Source organism: Rhea pennata, chromosome 3, assembly GCF_028389875.1.
Source record: "Rhea pennata isolate bPtePen1 chromosome 3, bPtePen1.pri, whole genome shotgun sequence".
Classification (NCBI taxonomy): domain Eukaryota; kingdom Metazoa; phylum Chordata; class Aves; order Rheiformes; family Rheidae; genus Rhea; species Rhea pennata.
Genome location: NC_084665.1, coordinates 97,159,527 through 97,178,071, shown reverse-complemented (window position 1 = coordinate 97,178,071; position 18,545 = coordinate 97,159,527). Strand labels below are relative to the sequence as shown.

General features: G+C 40.2%; 1 protein-coding gene across 1 annotated transcript in view; it reads right to left on the bottom strand.

Moving 5' to 3' along the window:
• Positions 1-571: 571 nt before the first annotated feature.
• OGFRL1 (opioid growth factor receptor like 1) overlaps positions 572-18,545 on the bottom strand; it is a 76,941-nt gene continuing 58,967 nt past the window's right edge. The window contains exons 5-10 of the mRNA XM_062573095.1: positions 10,831-10,917; positions 10,395-10,476; positions 7,169-7,247; positions 7,010-7,076; positions 6,720-6,865; positions 572-5,180 (exon numbers count right to left, since the gene is read on the bottom strand). Coding sequence (XP_062429079.1) covers positions 4,421-5,180; positions 6,720-6,865; positions 7,010-7,076; positions 7,169-7,247; positions 10,395-10,476; positions 10,831-10,917 — 1,221 coding nt within the window. The 3' untranslated portion in view covers positions 572-4,420. The remainder of the gene's footprint in view (positions 5,181-6,719; positions 6,866-7,009; positions 7,077-7,168; positions 7,248-10,394; positions 10,477-10,830; positions 10,918-18,545) is intronic.

Below are 18,545 nucleotides of genomic sequence, written 5' to 3'. Positions count from 1 at the left end.
CTTAGGATAACGCACATCATTAACATGATTTTTGTCACAGTTTTATTTAATGGAGATACTTACTTCACATATTTACATCCTTTTCATTGATACAGCTTTTGTCAAGGAAATTCAAAATGATATATTATCTGTAAAAATATGGCATAAATGTTTTCACATATATATATACATACCTCAGTATAATTATGATCAGTTTTCCATTAACATATTTATGATCATTTTCCTTTTAATGAGAGTGAGCCATATTGTATCTTGTAATAGGAAGCTACTTCCAAGCTCTATAAAATGTTGATGGAGATTACTTTTTCTAAATATCATGATACCATTTTAAGCAATAACTTACTTAAGAGGACTTACCTTTCCTCCAGATGAAACATTTTTAGAAATTGTCCACAGGAATTAGGCATGTTTCACAGAAAAGATCACAAAAGGCTTTATCAGATAGTCTCTTTACAATAAATGAACCACTGATTTCTAATAGGATCTTTGTTTTTTCCCTCTGCTTCTCAGTCACTAGACAAATCATTACCATCACAAATTTCAGGAAATAAAGCTTCACAAAATAATTCAGTTAAACAGATATAAATAAATTTTATTTAAAAAGAAACAAGAGCTGTTTTCCATTTAAATATATTAAATCTCCCTTGACTTACCTTACTGGATCACCCATCAAAATTATACAACTTATAAGGTCTGTAAACTTTCTGGTTATTGTACAGGTATATGCAACTGCAGATTATTAGAATTATCTTAGAATAATTTAAGGAGGATTACACTAGTTTACATGAAACATAAATTAAGATTATACAAATACCTAGTACATCAGCTTGCTGTAATCTTAGAGCACGATCCCAAGGAGCTGACCCAAGGAGCATGGAACAGCTCTCAAAGGCTCTTTGCAGATGTTTTTGGCATCCTTCAGGATCACCCCTTTAATCACTAGAATTATAGACATCAAAAAGCCCAGTTCTGCTCCTAGATATGTGCACATGCGTATCTGATTTTCTTATTTGAATGGCCGACTATGCTAACCTCACGTGCACGAGCTTTCACGCTCTGTGCCAACACAATCTCAGGTATCAACGTGCGCTTACATCCTGGAGAGCAGGGTGCAGAGCTGTAAATAGCCTTAAATATGAAGTGCTGCATGTTTGCATGACGTGTTCAAGCACTTTCACTTACGTGTGTGTACTCAGTAAAATTTTGTTAAGTTGCATATTGATACACCCTGTCTGCAGGATAATTAAAGTAAAATCAAATTCACAGGTGTGTCCACATGAGCACTAACTACTCCGGCTTACATTCCTCCCATCAGAGGGCACACAGATGTACTCATTAGGAAAGAATCCTACATGGGAAGTTCCATTTCATTGACACATAAATAGTTCAGATTCTAGTAAAAGGCAGAGCCAAAGCACATTGTTGTAGTAAGTACACAGAAAACCCCAAATATTTAAGCGTATAGCAAGATAAAAACAAATTTTAGTAGTGAGCAAGTGTCCTGAATTCCTTTGCACATTCTCAATTATGAATTAATGATTAGTTGACTAACTGCTGGTATTTATGAGAATACAATCATTTCAACATACATTGTACGGTAAACCTGAAAGCCAAGACTTACAAACTACAAGCACAAGGTGCTTCTAGTTGCTAAGGCCATGATTCTGTGATGAAATGCGTATGGTGCACCCACCTGAGCCTCACAAACCTCAATGGGATGCTACACAGCATGACTGCCCTGCAATGAATCATTCTTTTAAGCATTTGAAAAATCAGAAAAAACATCTCTGCCATAAAAATAATGACAAATCATCACATTTTACGTAGAGCAGAAAATGGCAGTTAAAGCTGAAATGCCCTGTAGGAATAATTCAACTGATAAATCTAAAAGCCAAATATTACAGAACGCAGGAGGTCATCCAACACAAAAAACCCTCATTTCCCTTATCCTGTAGTTCTTTGTATGCAATTGATAGGTCACCACTGCTCTCACCTTTAAGAAAACTGATATCCCAAGCCAGAGATTGAAAAAAAAAATAGTAATAAAAGAATTAATCAGGATATAGTTCCAAAGATCTCGACCATATTTTCAGGTATGCTGGGGGCTTAGAGCTGCCAGAAAAAAAAAATGTTTTTATTCTAAATACTTAATAATGGATCCAGCAAACACACCTAGGTGAAAGTTGTGTCACAAGGACAGAATAATATTCTGCAGATAAATCCATCGGATGCACATCCCAAGAACTTTCTGGTTTAAATACAAATTTCTTGTCATTTTTTTGTCCAGTGGACAAAAGAATAAAGATCTCCTGAGGTCATCTATATTCAGTCAAATTACAATAAAAGCAAAATAACACCCCTCAGCATTCCCCATTTCACTCGAAGACTATGTACTTATTTAAATGTTCAACCTTAACACAGAACATCCACAAACTGAAGGCTCTGTATAGCTAGCTACCTTACAGTTCTTCATAACAGAGTGTAAACTTTCCCTATGCCATTCAAGAAATAATTATGTTAAAATAAATGGTATTAAGCTGGCAGTTAGGCACTCAAGATTTAAAAAGTTGTAGGCAGAACATAAACTTGTCCTCCTTGTGCATATGAGTAAGGTTAGAGTCTTTAAGTATATAGACTTTTTTTTTTTTTTTTTTTTAATAAGCATCTCCTGCACTAAAGATCAGAGGGGAATATGAAGGAGGGGATCCTAGTTCAAGGCCAGAGCAATCTGAGAGGTTCCTCAGCAGCTTTCCAGCTCTCCAGTGGTGGTGGCTGTGCAGGGTAATTCTCTGGGGCATTTTGCTTCAGTCTCAACTCTTGCTTGAGCAACCTGGGTTACCCCTAAGAAAATCCACATACATATGTTCCTCTTCTTACAAGTCAGCGCAGAAGAATGAAGAACGTGTTTTGCTCCTTCCCTACCTCCTCAGATGGTAAAATCCTGAGCCTATGGGAACCAAAATCTCGAACTGCCACTCTGACCTCAAGAGATGGTGCTACCTGGGGAGAGCAAGGGACGCATGCACTGCCAGAACTGGAATTAGTGAAACAGAAAAATACAAGGCATTTCATCTACGCTTTGAAACCCCTGAAGCCTTTGTCATTTTAAGTTACTAGACTTGAATAAAATCCTGCAGTACTCTGACACTCAAACTGCAGTCAGCTACCAGCATCACAACATTTCATTAAAAATACATTAAAGGCAGCGGATAATACATACCCTTTTAAACAGAAATACGAACAAATTTTAAAGACTATCTTAGGACTATATAAAATCTGAATTTTAGCTGCATTATTTTTAAATTCATATTGTATACAATTAACTAGCTGGATATAATCCTGCTTGACTGAATGGAATGAAGTCAAAAGAGGCTGTTCGGGGAAAGCAGATGGTCCTTGAGGGAACAAAATTGGGAAAGCTCTTAATTAGGAAATTCCTATCTGTGGGACTCTAGCTAGGCTAGCAGATTGGCTTTTCTCAGGTCTGAGCCTAAAATAACATTAAATATTGATCAAAATATAAGTGCAAAAGACCCCTAAGTAAAGAGCAAAGGGAGAGAGCAGACAGCTGAAAGAAAAGAGCCCTTCTCACCCAAACAGTGGTTTCAGCATTGCAAAGACATTGCTTCTGAGCGGTTGGTGACTGACCCCCAGGGAAGAGGGTTTACAGAAACCAAACACAGCTGGGTGAGTTGTTTTACTACAGTTGATTAAATGAGAGCTGTCAAACTGAGATCAAATCTAAGACTGACAAAAGTGATTCCCCACCAAATTAGCAGAAGTAGCAAATGAGTCATGAGAAGAGAGGATCTGAAAAGGACTAAAAGAGTCTAAAGTGCAGCTTCCCTCATACCCAAATGCTTTGGATACAGTTTCATCGTAAGTTAAACTTTTATTCAATGTAAAATGATGCCTAGATCTGTGGGATGTTTTGATACGCATTATATAGTGTCTCAGACAAGGGTGCGAATCTAAGGTAAAAGATGCTGTGCAAATACTGCCCTTGAATACAAGCAAAAATCCTAACATCCACCATCAAAAAACAATGTTCTTAAAATAATTTCCAGCCATTCCATAAAAGGAAATCAATCCTTAAAACATATATTTAAAAAACTTAAAGATTCTGATGTCCCAAGAGTTCCTAATAAGTTACATAAGTTTTCTATGTAAACTGCAATCTATCTGGAAAATATAATGAATTTCTAGGCTTTGAACTTACACAATTGCTTTAAATAGCCACACTTGCTTTACATCTGATAAATGGAGGTTAAAAAAAATTATCAATTTAAGCAACGCATTCATACCCACCAAGGTCTCCTGACCTTCTATGCTACCTCAGATGTAAGTCTCACCCAAAATGAAAGAGCAATGAATATTTTGCTTCATTCAATATGAAACATAATGGATTTCAACTTCAGACTCATGATTTTATCTCATCTTTGTTTTTTGTGTTGGTCTCCCCTGAAAGTGTATCCTTATCGAGGTTGTCCTGTGGATCTGCTGACATATTATTCAAACGATTCTCACTGTCACATAAATCTTTATCTATAGTACCTGGATGATTTCCACAGTCATTGTTCAGATTTTCATCATCTTTTTTGGAATAAGAAGTGTCCTCCTTTGTGTCTGAAGTATCAGGTATATCTTCTGATTTGGAATGCTGGCTAGTATCAGTATCACTGTTCTTTTCGCTGTTGTTCTGCCTACCAGAATCACAATTCATTTCTTGTTCATCCTGTTCGTTTCCTTCCCCATTTTTTGAGAGTTCTACTTTCCTTTCTTCAGTTGTTTTACTAGTTGAGATTCCACTTGTGGATGTAGTCTTAGGATCTTTCAGCTTCTTATGCTTAGAAATGTAACTATTCTGAACAGAAATTGGAGATGCTGGCTTTTTACTTGTTTTGCTTCCTTCTGACTTCTGTTTTCTTGGCGGTCCCCAGATAAAATGCTCTGATGGTGTATAATGTTGCTGGGCAAATCTCAGAAGCTTTCTCCTTTCTCTTCGGTCTCTAATAGTATACACAAAATATTCTAGAGCACTTTGCTTAATATTTGGAATGGTATCTTCCACAAGAGCTTCGTGAAGAATAAATTTTACCAGGGGAGATTTGAAACTCTCATATCCAAGTTCACCAAGGCTTTTCAGAATTCGAGTGATCCTCAAGTAGTTGTGTTGAGACCTTTGGGAGAAAAGAAAAGGTTGAAAAAATTCCAGTGAATCAGAAAATATAAAGCTTATGGATACAGAACTAGAACTGCAATTCCTGACTTATTTGGATCACTCAAGATGTGTACTTCAAGCTTTCTGTACTTTAGTGTCTCACAGCTGATGCAGTTTCCTAGTACTTCCTTTGATAGGATGTTGTGAATGAAAATTAGTCTCTGCAAAATGCTTTGAGGGCAACAAACGAAGTATCAAAGTGTTTACTGAATTTAACTTCTTCTGCTATATATATTTTGTCCTGAGAAGAAATTGTAGTAATTATACTTCACTTAAGCCATTTAAAAGCTCAGTGACCAGTCTATTTACCTACATTCCTTATACAGTCAATGCTGGGAGAAAAACTAGACCTCTGAAGGGCAAGGCCTTCTGTCATAAAGTATGTGCCTAAGATAAATGGAATGAACTGTCTTCTGGAAGTGCTTCTGAAGTGCTCTTTCCCTCATAAAGTAAAGTGAAAAGTAAATTCAGATGCCTGAATTTTAGATACCTGAATTTTACATGGCTAAAATTAGGTAAAAAATGCCCCAGGCCCTGACTTAAATTTATGTAGCTTCTCACTGGTGAGAATATAGAAATCACAATGAAAAGGTGTGCAATGAGGCATATCTGGGCTTCTTCAAAACCTGTTTTATCTGTGGCCTGAGCCAGAGCCCAGATCTATGATTTGACTCATGTAACACCTGAGTGAAATTAATAACAAATTATTTCCATATATATTCCAATTATTTCCAGCTATATCACCCAGATATAGCTAGCAGCAATCCTACTTTGTAAACAAGCTTGCACTTGCATGTAAAGACAAAATACTGCATGAAAACAAACTTCAGTTCCAAGATCAGAGGTATTAGGAAAGTGATCGCAAAACTTGAAAAAAAAATTGTGATACAAAGAATCCGCATGAGACAAAACTCGGTGCAGATCCACATTCTCCCCAAAGCTGAAGAAAATGACAAATGGTCATTTGATGAAAGCTGGGCTCAAGTCTGACCAATACATGTCCAAAGCTCTTCAGTCAAGCATTACAGTTAAAAATATTAAATGGAAAATATCTCATGTTTAGGGACAGAGAGAAATCTTGACTATTTAGCTTCTACACAGGTTAGGAGAATTTGCCTTTTATCATAAAAGAAAAGTGAACACGAAGATAAGCCACTCTTTCCTTACAATTGAGAAGCATCACCTTGGGCTCAGGTAAAAGTGTGTTCAGTAGTACAACAGACAAACTAATTTGGAATTGTGATCCTCTTCAGCACCATCTGAAAGTTGTATTTTCAGGAAATTCACTGAGGTTGCTTAGACTGGTAAAGGGTGAGAAGCACAATCACAAAAATGTATAGGGAGAACACACACAGAGACACAAACCAACCACTGACTATTTCTTTTCCTCTTTTTTCCTGACAAACTTTGGAAAACATATCTTCCCTTTCTCTAGAAGGCAAAAGGCTAAAGGAAGTCCATGGCGACTCTAGAGTGTCAAGTACATGTCATCACTTACTCATTTAAATGTTGGAATCTCTCTTGCCAGTTAGCAGCTCGTGCTACATTTCCAGTTTTATCAATTAGCTTTATCCCGAAAAACTCCAACATCATTTTGTAAGCCAAAACGAATCTTCTAATTGCTTCTTTTGTTTTCTTGAATTCCTAATAAACAAAGAATACATCCAAAATTCTAAATGGTACTAAAACAAGTACTGTTGCATTGGACGCAACAACTCAACTGTATACAACAAGCAGTAACATATAAATATGAATATGATGGTTAGTATTAAACTCAATGTGTATTACCTCAATTTCATATGTAGTTAGTTCTTTAGCATAGAAGTTCAGACCTTGTTCCCTCAGGGGGAAAAGCCTGTTAAAACAGGAAGTGCATTATGGCTCTCAGCATATGAACATTTAATCAAATTAATGCCTTAGAACAGAAATAGGTAGTAAGGGACCAACCACTGTATGTAAGTGTGATTATGTTCCAGTTTTTCATAGTCTCCTTTCCATTTGTTTAGGACTTCTTCAATATAAACCCCTGCACAAAAATAATTTGAAAACTGTTAAGTAGTCATCAAAAACAGCTTTCAGCTACATCAAGAAAGTACATGCCCAGTTAAGATAATGATAGAATACATTCTTTAATTCTATTTCAAATTCTATAATAAGGGTTACTAGAGGTATAAATAAATTCATTTTAATTTAAAATTAATTTAGTTACTAAAACTTACATAAAGGCAGGAGATTTATCAAATTTTAATACAAACCAAAATCAGCTGGCTATAACTGAGTTACTTACCAGCTGAGCATATGTGACCCCTGTAAAACATGCTTTCCAAAAAGTAATCATGTCCTAGATTTCTCTGTCACACTGATAACTGACAAACCACTTCAGTAAAACATTGCACCACAAATCACCTGCCATTGCTTTAACATGACAAAGCTATGCATATATATCATCTTTGTAGAATAAAGCCTCAACACTAATAAATCTTCTATTTCAGTAATCTCTCCAACTGGATATGATACTAAGATCAAGCTGCCAGCAGTTTGACCTTACAGGCCCCATTTCATGCTAAACAAATGAGAATTGCAACTTTATTAATCTTAAAAAAGTTGCAGAGTTCAATCAGTTCCTCTTGGAAAGAAAGAGTGATAGAAAAAGGGGACCAAGTACACATAAAAGGAAATCAACCATTCTTTGTTCTGAGGTTGTGCCCTTCAACTTTAGTCATGGACCAGGGGACCTATCTTCTAGGCACTGTACAACTACGTAATATACCCAAAAGAATATTCCTTGTTCCAAATGCTCCACATTTTCTTTTCATGAATGAAAACTCAATGTTAGCCTATTTCTTCTCTGAAACTAACTGGAGTTGTATGAATGCAGCATGGTCTCTCTCAAAGTCAAAAAGCATGGAACTGGCCTAAAAAACCTAAATTCCCCACTTGTCTTAATTTCTAAAACAGTCTCCCATTATATATGAGGTCTTACTCTACTCCTCAGTAAAAATTTCTACTTATGTTCCAACAGGAAGGGAGAACTCATTTTAAGTATTGCTTCATTTGCTGCTTTTCTTCAGGAAATGAAGAAAGCAGCCAGCCAAAGGGGCTGCTAACCCAAACTGGGGTTTCCAGTGTGGACAAGGCTGGAAATCACCAAGAGGACACCTTGTGCCATTACCACACTGAAGCCAACTTTCACAATAATTACATTTTAAGCATTGGATGACTTGCTACTGAATTCAAGGAAGGAGAGACAGGCCAGCTCTGAGCAAGAAACACACTCTCATCTATAATTTGTGGAAGTAAACTTCAAATCCAGTACCGTATTAGAAATCCTTCCCCTCTCCCTGCTTTATTTATTTTTTTCTTGGGGGGGGGGGACATTCCCCAGTATCTGACTATCTCACTCCATGTGGCACCTTAGACTGCCCCTGAACACTATCCTAGTTTCAATGTTAGGTCAAGATGATAGCTATTTTTTCCTACTCTCAATAAAAATTTATGTAAAATCGGAGTTCACAATCATCAACACTTCAGCCTTGATGGGTTTATCAGCTATTTTTGACATCAGCGGCCAGATTTGTTCCTAAAATTTTGCCTTCTTCTAGCTCCCATGATGATCCTCTCTTTCAGATAATCCTCTTGAATTGCTCCTTCATTCTGTGCTCTAACGGATCCTCCTCAAACCTTCTCTTTCAGTTTCAGATTCACCTGGTCCTCACTGCCCTTCTCTTTCTCTGTAAAACTGTTCTCTATAATGTCTCATGAATCTCTTATCTCTGTGCTGATAATTCACAGATCTAACTCTTTCTCTAGCCAAACTAAAAGCGTGGTCTTCAGAATCTGCCTATAGATAAAACCCAAGAAAATTAAAACAAACTTCTTTCATACAGCCTTTTTTTTTTTTTCTCAGTTACTGAAGGTATTATCACTATCTTTCTTATAAACATCTTTCATCACCAATCTTCCAGGCTATATTTACATGTCTGCATCCTTCTATACATGATCTTTCCCATCCAGTTCTCCATCAAGATTCTGACATTTTGCATCTCAACATCCTTTTTTTCTGACCACGAGAATTCTGCCACATTTATCTCTATCCCAAATACTGCTGCTAAGATCTTGTTTCTAGACTGCTGCTTTTTTATATTGCCTCTTTCTTTGTATTCTTCCATTGCAACATCCTCCTCTACAACATCAAAGAGGAATGATACGCCTTCACTTTCAAAGCCTTTTGTGACCTGTCCCTTCCTACCTTATCTCAACCCTTTGCTGCTACAGGATAGATTCCTGCCTCTGACCAGCCCTCAATGGCAGCCTCCAGCTCTCTCTTCTTACATATTGAAATATGCACTTTCGGATTTCCTCCAAAGCTGCTCTCATGCTGAGAGGCTCTCGCTGCAAATCACCTTCAAAGTAACCTCATCATCATTCTTACAAAAAATCTCAAAAGCTCATTTTTTGCCTGCAAATTTTTTTGATGATGGCTAAGCTCTTATGTGCTGAGGCCCCTGCCTACCATTCTACCTAACACTCCTTTACTGGCTCATTCTGCTTCCCCATCTGTCTGCTGTCTTCTTGTCCCTCATGCTTTGACTACCGACTCTCTAGTGTGGCATTTGCATCTTTCAGTTCATTTGTGCAGAACCTACCTCACGAGATTCCTGTCCATAAACAGAACCACTGGGGACACTGGTTATTATAACAACAACAATATCATTTCTCACACATAAGGAAGTGGCAACACATTCATTATCCCTTACACAGGGCTAGAAATAAAACTCTGATCTTTACTGCTGCCTTTTTAAGCAGCAGGAGTTTGCAGAGACACAACTTTGTGTTTTTTTAATAAAAGGAAGTATGTCAACTGTAAATTAATAGTACAGGCAGCACCCTAAACTACATCATGCTGAAACTGTATGAGAAACTACTGAAAACAGCCCCTCAGTACCAGGAGCTAACTCTGGTTTAAACACAACCTGCTTCCATGTTATCCACAGTGTTGTCAACATGCTATCCCAATATGGAAGATTTACGTCATACAATGTATAACTGTGCACCTAGAGTTCATTAGCACTGTAATTAAAACACTAGTTTTACTTGTTACTATTATTAGTGATTTTCTGTTAGTGTTCTTCTGATTCTTCTGTTATCACTATTACTGTTACAGATTACTCACCATCAGGTTTAAAGGGGATTTTATTTTTGTAAAAGCGGAGATTACACAAGTCATTTTGATATCGAAGATCTTTAAAGTTCTGCTGAAAGAAAGAAAAGAGGATGTTATCAGCCACAGAGCAGTACTTGGCTCTTTGAATAATTTGTGGACCCCCCCAAAAAAAAGATCACAGAGTTTTAGGAAAACCTGAGCCGCTCAGAATTACTCACGTACTTAAAGATTCAGCCTAAGAAAAATAGCCTGCATGGTGTTTGCAGGAAGGAACTGCACATCTGTGTTGAAAAGATGTTACACTAATTTCACTCCACTGGCATACCTCTGGCTTTTTGACTCTTCTCATTCTCAGACATATTAAGCAACGTAAAGGTTTACAGATCTGGGGGTTGTGTGCTGTTCTCCACAGACAACGTAATTTTAAACGACAAAATATTCTTACTGGATACTGGTGCCGGTACTTGTATAAGTCTCTTGCTGCATAGAAACTTCTCTTTGGCTTGGCTGCAAGCTCAGTTGCATCACCACTCTGAAACATTTAAAAAGTAGGTAATAGCCATATGTAAACACACTAACTACTGAACTGATATAACATTAAAATAACTATATTTCATAACAGGTTTCAAAAATGCAAACATATAGAAGTGCCTACTTTTTTCGTCATTTTTCAAACATTTGCAAATGTTTGAAAAACATTTTTGTTGTGTACTTAATACTACACACTTTAAATCTACATTAAAAAAAACAAAAACAAACAAGAACCTATGGACTATGAAATGTGACAGACCATTTCACCGAGTTTGCATCTAATTTGAATCAATGGATTGATCGGCATTACCAAAAGTAAAACTTTGAAGTGATCTGGAAAGTGCTAATAAAAGATGAAGTAAGTAACTGAACACGAAAATGCACAGACACTACTCATTTTGAACAGGAAGCCACGTTATTTACAAACCTATGGCCTGTGTAATTGCTATCACTGCATCCTGTAGAAGAAAATGAATAGTCCCAGACAAGTAAATCTGCAATCCTAACACTTTCTCATTTTCTATTATCTATTTTTTAGAACTTAAATTTAAATCCTAGTAAGAAGTACCACCAAACTCCCAAGAAAAGTCTTCATGGGGAAATTATGCCTTGAATGAAAACTCATACTGGACCCCAGCTGTTTGGAATCCACAAGCTGAAGCAACTAGAGTCCATCAAGGTCAATGGAAATAATCCCCCTGACTTCAGAGAGCACTTGAAAAAGCTTTCTTCTCCTATTTAAGAAAACGAGAAAAAGAAGCACTAACTTAAGCGTACCACTAACCATTTCATTTTTCTTTTTATAGGTCTACTGTAACAACAGGTTTTGTATTTTTTAAATATGCAGAAATAAATCTCTAGTCTAAAGTCAAAGGTCATTTGAGAAAAAAAAAATTAATTCTGCTCCTTGCAATATCCATGTGGTAGGCTAAAGTCAAGCCAATAAAGAGAAGGTCCCTGTGACTGCGCTGGGCATTTGCCTTTATTACTGCCCATCTTCTTGTCAGTGATTCTTAGCAATGCTGCATTAACGGCACCTGTTTTCACGGAGCCTTCCGCCAAACTATCTTCAACCGCAGCTACAGGCGAAACGTGCCTACTTGTACAAGCAAGTCCCCTTGACAAGCAGTTACCAAGCACTAGCTGTGATATGGTAGAAAAAGAAAAAAGCTTACTCTTACCTAATTTTGCACAATGGCAGTTTCTGAACCGTATCTAAATGTAAGGCATCTAAGAGGCTAGAGGAGAGACCCGGCCCGTCCACCCTACATTCAGCTCTGACCCCAATAAAGCCACTGGCAAAGCCACACTCTACCCGTTCGCGGCCAGGATTTTTGAGAGGCTCCTAAAAGACAGAACCTGCCTCTAAACATTCCCGACCCGCCGTGAGGAGTCACACACGCGCGGTACGTATGATCCAAAATTCAGGCTTTTAAAGGGAATTATAACAAGGGAAACGGTGAAACCAGCCGGAGCGGCTCGCGGCTGCGTTTCTCGCCGCGTTTCGAAGTTTCACGCCAACTCCCGGCGGGCGCGGGCAGGAAGCGCGGAGCCGGCCCGCCCCCTCCGACCGCCCTCCAGCGGCCTCCTGCGCAGCGCCCGAGCGCGCCGCGGCCCCCACGCGCGCTTCCCCGCCGGCCCCGCGGCAGGGCCCGCCGGCTGCGCCCGCCGCCGGCCCCGCGAGCAGAGCCCGGCGCTCTCCCTTGCGCCCTGCCCCCTTCCCCGCGGGGAAGCCGCGCCCAGGCGCCGCCGCCCCCCGCGGTACCTGCTCGGCGCTGGGCGCGTCCGCCTCCGCCCGCTCCGCCTCGCCCTGCGGCGGCGGCGGCGGCTCCTCGGGCCGGCAGCCGGCGGCGGGCGGCGGCGGCTCGGCCGGCTCTTGCCCGCCGGCTCCGGCGGTGCACACGCCGTCGGGCGGCCGCGGCTCGCCGCCGGGCTCGGGCGCCTCGGGCTCGGAGTCGGTGTCCCAGGTGGAGTCGCAGTCCTCCACCGTGGTGGGCTCCCTGAAGCTGACGCCGCTCAGCAGGCCGCCCATCGGGCAGGGCCGCCGCCCGCAGCCCGCGGCCGCCGAGCGCACGGAGCGGCCGAGGGCTGCGGCGCCGCTGCGCGCCGGCCCCAGCGCGCAGAGCCGCGCGGGGCGGAGCCGCGCGAGCCGGGCTTGCCACAGGAAACGCGCCCGCCCCTTCCCTGCGCGTCCCTGCCTGCCCGCGCGCCGCGGGGAGGGAGCAGAAACCTGCGCTGGAGGTGCGCGGCGGGCCGGTTCTGCTCGGAAGAGCGAGGCGGGATGTCTTGCAAGAGGCTCTTTGGCTGGAGGAGCGGAGAGGATAGCTGCCCCCGCGCCGCGGCTGAGACGGGAGTGCTTTTCTCGTGCGACAGAACAGTCGTGTCACCAGCCGTGGCCAGAGGCAGGTTGTGCGCTTGCAGGGGGTCCACCTCAAGGAGTAGACAGACGCCACGGGAGACAGAGTGGACAATGTTGTGGTACGCAGCCAGGTTCCCCGAACCTAAAATCCCTGATAGTTTGGAGATAAAACTGAGACAGCAGTCGAGGGCAGTGTTCTTGGCATTTGCTTAGTGCCTGTCTGCTGGACAGAAATACTGCCTTGGGTGGAAGACCAGATGGGACGAAGGCTTAGTATGTTGTTCCAATGGCTGCTCTCACCCTCCTGGTTTAAAAAGTGCTCTTCATTTCTCATTGCCGTCTTCAGGCTTCCGTTTACACACGTGGCGTTCTGCTTTTTTCTGTCAAGACAGCTCTTCTGTGTCCAATATATCCACTTCTCCTAAAACTGCACTAATGTTTACACCATCTTCAGGTACATTCTGAGGATATGGGCTATACATGCCGTACAAGGACAGCACCTCACTGGCAATATCCTGGTTGTCAGGCCTTGTTTCAGGCAAGCTTTTACAGCTGCGGTTCACCTAAAGGCCCCTAAGGCTGCATGGTCGAACTACAGGGACCGGTCTTAACAGCTCAGTCCACCTCCGGAGGGCAGGCTCCTGTGACTGTATTCCTCCTCCCCAAAAGTGTTCGGCAAACACAAAACTGTTCAGTTGTTTGGCCTGGAGAAGGCTGGGGGGGTGTCTTATCAATCTATACAAATATCTACTGGGAGGCTGTAAAGAAGATGGAGCCAGACTCTTCTCAGTGCAGCTTTTCCTGCAGCTTTTCAAGTTATACTGGAACAATAGTCATATTTGCATGGCAGTTGATTCCACAAACTCAGATCATCCTGTAGGAAAGCTCTGTTTCTTGTGCAAATAATTGCATCTTATTATAGAAAGCTCTGTTCTACCTGAAGAGGTAGAGCAAGGCTGTCAGACAAGCCTCATCACAGTTTTAGGAGGATTTTTTTTTAAATATCTGGAGCTCAGGCAAGTGAAAATAAGAACTGAGAGTCAAATTAATTGACTTAGTATTGCTATAGGAAGCAATTAGCAAGAGCAGAGGACTGCTTTGACTTGCTTACAATAATATATGCTGTTGAGATGATATGATGGAGATTACTCAAGTACTGCAATGTATTTTTGGAGTTTCTAAAGTGTTGATAGCTAGATATACCGTATTGCTTGCAGTCTATACAAGAGATAGCAAGCGAGGCTGACTGAAGCGTGATCACCATCTGCCGAGGTGGTACAGATTTTACTTGCCAACCAGAGATGTTGTAAGGCATTACTCATGCTATAATGGAGTTTATTACCAGCAGGTAATGCAGAAGAACACTCAAATTAGAAACTGATTTGACTGATTGTCAGTACGGCACTTTAAAATAAGGCAGTGACACCAATGAAGCAGCCTTTTAAAATATTTCAGATCTCTCTCCAAATTACTTCTGTTTTAATTGGAGTCAACTTTTGCACAGTTGATTTTTGTCCACCAGCTTATCATTGGACACTGACTAGTTTCTAAGGGAGTTTGCTCCAGAAAGGAAGATTGAACAACTCTTGTGTAGATTAACATCCAGTAAGACTAGCTAGTCAGTCACAGATGGGGCATTCAGACCTAGCTTAACTGATGCAGCTGAATGAGGAAGGAAGAATTCCTTTGCTGAATGAGTCATTTGCTATTTCTGTCTTGAATTACTCACAACTGTCTCTCAGCTGCCCAGAAGGACATGGGTTGGAGTTTTTGAAATAAGAATATTCAAAGTTCTGAATTTCTTCAGAACTTCAGTCTGTACTTTCCCAGATGTGCACATTTTTCCCGTGAAAAAAGTCTGTCCTTCACAGTCACTGCTTATTGCTGACTCTGGTTGTGAACTAGAGGCAGTCAGGATTCATGAAAAAGTTTTGTCCCCTTACATAGCTTCTTAAGGTAATATCTGAGAACTTAAACAGATCCTCACAAAACAGATCTTTTTAAAAAACAAAATAACTAATATAAGTTACCTCATAGTCATGGGTAGTCATTTCTGAGAATTTGGTGAATTTGGGGCACTTGATTTCACCAGAATATGCCAGTACAGCATAAAGTTACTAAGTGCTAAAAGCCAGAAGGACCTGTTTTGATCCAATAATCTAACTTCTGCACAACACAGGCCAGAGGAGTTCTCTTCCTTCCCAAGGATCAAGATCTAGGGAACTGTAGACCATTATTACATTAGGTATCACCTTTAGTAAAGCTGATAAAGAAAGTTGGTTATGTAACACTTAACTGCTGGTTATACACCTAAAGGACTGTATATTAAAAATGACTTGGATTTGTCAAAAATAAAGTGTACCAAACTTTTTTTTTTATTTTATGAAGACATGATTGTATAAGGACTTTTAAATGGATGCAACATCACTTTCTGGAAACTGATGCTATATGCATATCAATGTGATAATTGTAAAATTTGTTTACAAATTAAATATGAGGCAATTGTAATACTTCATCATTACCTTGGGAGGATGTTTTGAATAGGTTACCGAGGAGGCCATTTAACAACTATGGAGATTCTTACCAATCTAATATTAAGGTGATATAAAGCTTGGAGGGATTATGCATCTTTAGAGGATATGAGTAGACTATAATACCATTTTGATAAATGGCAGAATTTGACAAAATAAATAACCTTGATAAAATGAAATTCAGTCAAGATAATGTAAAATGATTCATAGTGGATATTTAAACAAATAAAGGTAGATTTTAGAAAGGCAGAAAGGCAGCAGTGCAACAGAAAAGTCTGTGAGCTATGGTTATTATTAACATGTATTCACTAGCTAGAAGCTAACTTTCCAGCTAATTGGACAAGGGTCTGAAGTCAGACAGGCATGCCAACAGTTTGTTTACAATAGTTGGAACTGACTGCTATTTTCAATAGGATTTGTCCCCCTCTTGGTTTGCTTTTGAAAGGAATTGAGCATTCTCAATGGATTTCTAACTACGGTGAAATTTAATTCTCTTCTTTAGTTCTGTAAAGCCCCAGATTGCTGAAGTGTCAAGCCTGATGTAAGGTCTATGGAAGGTGCATTTAATTTATAAAGTTCTCTATGATCTGAGTCTAATAAATGTCATTGGAAATGATTAACTAACTGGAAACTCATAAGTCAGACTGTGTATTTGTGTAAATTTGTTTCTACTGAAATTAATTCACAGGGAAGAAAAGATTTCACATAGATCACAGTAGACGCTATAGTTCTGTGTATTAAGCTCTCTCAAGCCAACGGAAGTTCCTCTGGTTTTGCTGAGTTGTGATTAAAATCCTGAAGACCTTAAATAAAACCCTGCTTATTACAGTGTCTTGTACTAGGACTTTACAAAAGATCATAGCCAAGGGAAGCCCAGAACAAATTAAAATACTGTATTTAAGATGGTCTACATGATTGGAGAAATAGTCTCACTCTGGTTCTTAAGCTTCTGATCCACAAGGCTGCTGCTCAGTTTCTTCTTCAACTGGCCTTTCAAAAACAAAACAGCCAGTTTCTTGAGATGCAGCAATCCCAGCTGTAGGATGCAACATAGTCTAAATGAGCTGCTGTGCAGCAAACCCTGCTTTATAGCTGGGGTACTTACTACGTAACCCTTTTGGTGGACTGAACCAAGCTGACTCCATTAGCACACTCTGTTTTCCTGTGGCAGGGCTTGACTAAGGTGCCTCTGCAGGCCATCTGCAAGAGACCACTGACAAGATATGACATTTACTTGCCAGAAATTCACACAGTGCTCAGTTATGCCTTTAAGTTTTCCTCAGGGATTTCTATATTGCACCAGGAAAGCTAGCCATTTTGGCAGTGGAGCCTAGAAAGAGATTCTCCCTGAAAGACACACCAAAAGCGTGATTTTGACATCCAAACTTAGGCACCCAAGTACCCTTGGAGATCCTCTGGTGTACCCCGCTCCTGCTGCAGAAGTGCAGATGTTCCAGCAATGCAGATGTCCTAGATACTCCTTGGGGGAGTTTCAAATGACACGATATGCCTACCTGTGGTCAACTGTGCCTCTATGTGACTGGCTGGTTGGCTGAATCACTTCGAAAGCTGCCTTGACTGTATGACTCCATTGATTCTAATGGAAGCTTACACACTTAGTCAGCTTGTAGACTTACATCTATGTGTAAATGGCTAAATGTAGACATTTTATTCCAGACTTGATCCAACCCCTAATCTCCCTTAACATCCATATTCCTGCTGGAAAGGTCCACTATAGACTGTCTTTGCTAGTGGATATGTAAGTGGACATCTCTGACCTGGCAGCACTTGGTATCACCTGTCTTTGATTTCCAGGATCATAAAATGGGCATTTTCTAGCTGCACCATCTGTAGGACCTAACAGTGTACCTAGGGCAAGCCCAAACCCACAAAAATTGGGAGATTGCCTCCTCTAGGACATTAGTTCGAGGACACACTGAAATCCTTCTTTGAGCCTGAGCAGACATCTCATTTGGGGAATTTATATGCCCTGAGGAATCCAACTTGTAGATGCTTTAGCCTGAGCAAGGGCACTTAAGGCTCCTTGCATAGTCAATTGACAGAAACAGGCACCTCCAGAGGATGATTCATACCATCCAAAGACAGACATTGAAGATATATAATATCTTAATAGATATTCAATAGAATAGAAATAGAATATTCTATAGAATAGAAATCATTCTTTACACTTCCTTAATTGATTATTAAGGAAGGTAGCCAAACTCAGGTTTAGACCAGATTCAAAAATTACATGACATGATCCCATCCAGCACTTCTACTCTGCATGCAGATACCTAATCATTCTATACTAAGTTCTTCTGAAGCTACTGAATTTTATATAGAATACTCAATTTCCTATTGGAATAGGAGACAAAATGCAATACTCCCTTTAAACCTGTGAGCATCCCTAACCAGGTCAACCTGCCTTATGCTTTGGCATAAGGAATATCTGTAATTAGGTTATATTAAGCAACATACTTTCAGTGAAAGATTGAGAAGACCGTTGTTTCAGACTATCTATCGCCAGGTATGTAGATTTGGTCTTCTTAGGAAGAGACAGGGCTTTAACCTTCCTGCCACATTCTACTGAATGTTCTAAGTATAAGAGTGTAAGTACAAGGAGACTAGCAAGAAAGTTGCTTTCTCCTTGGTCTTTGAATGAATAACTAGTTTTTGGCTGTAGGAGCATTAGAGAAGCATGCACTAATAGAAAGAGATCACAGTATGGCATGTGTGTGA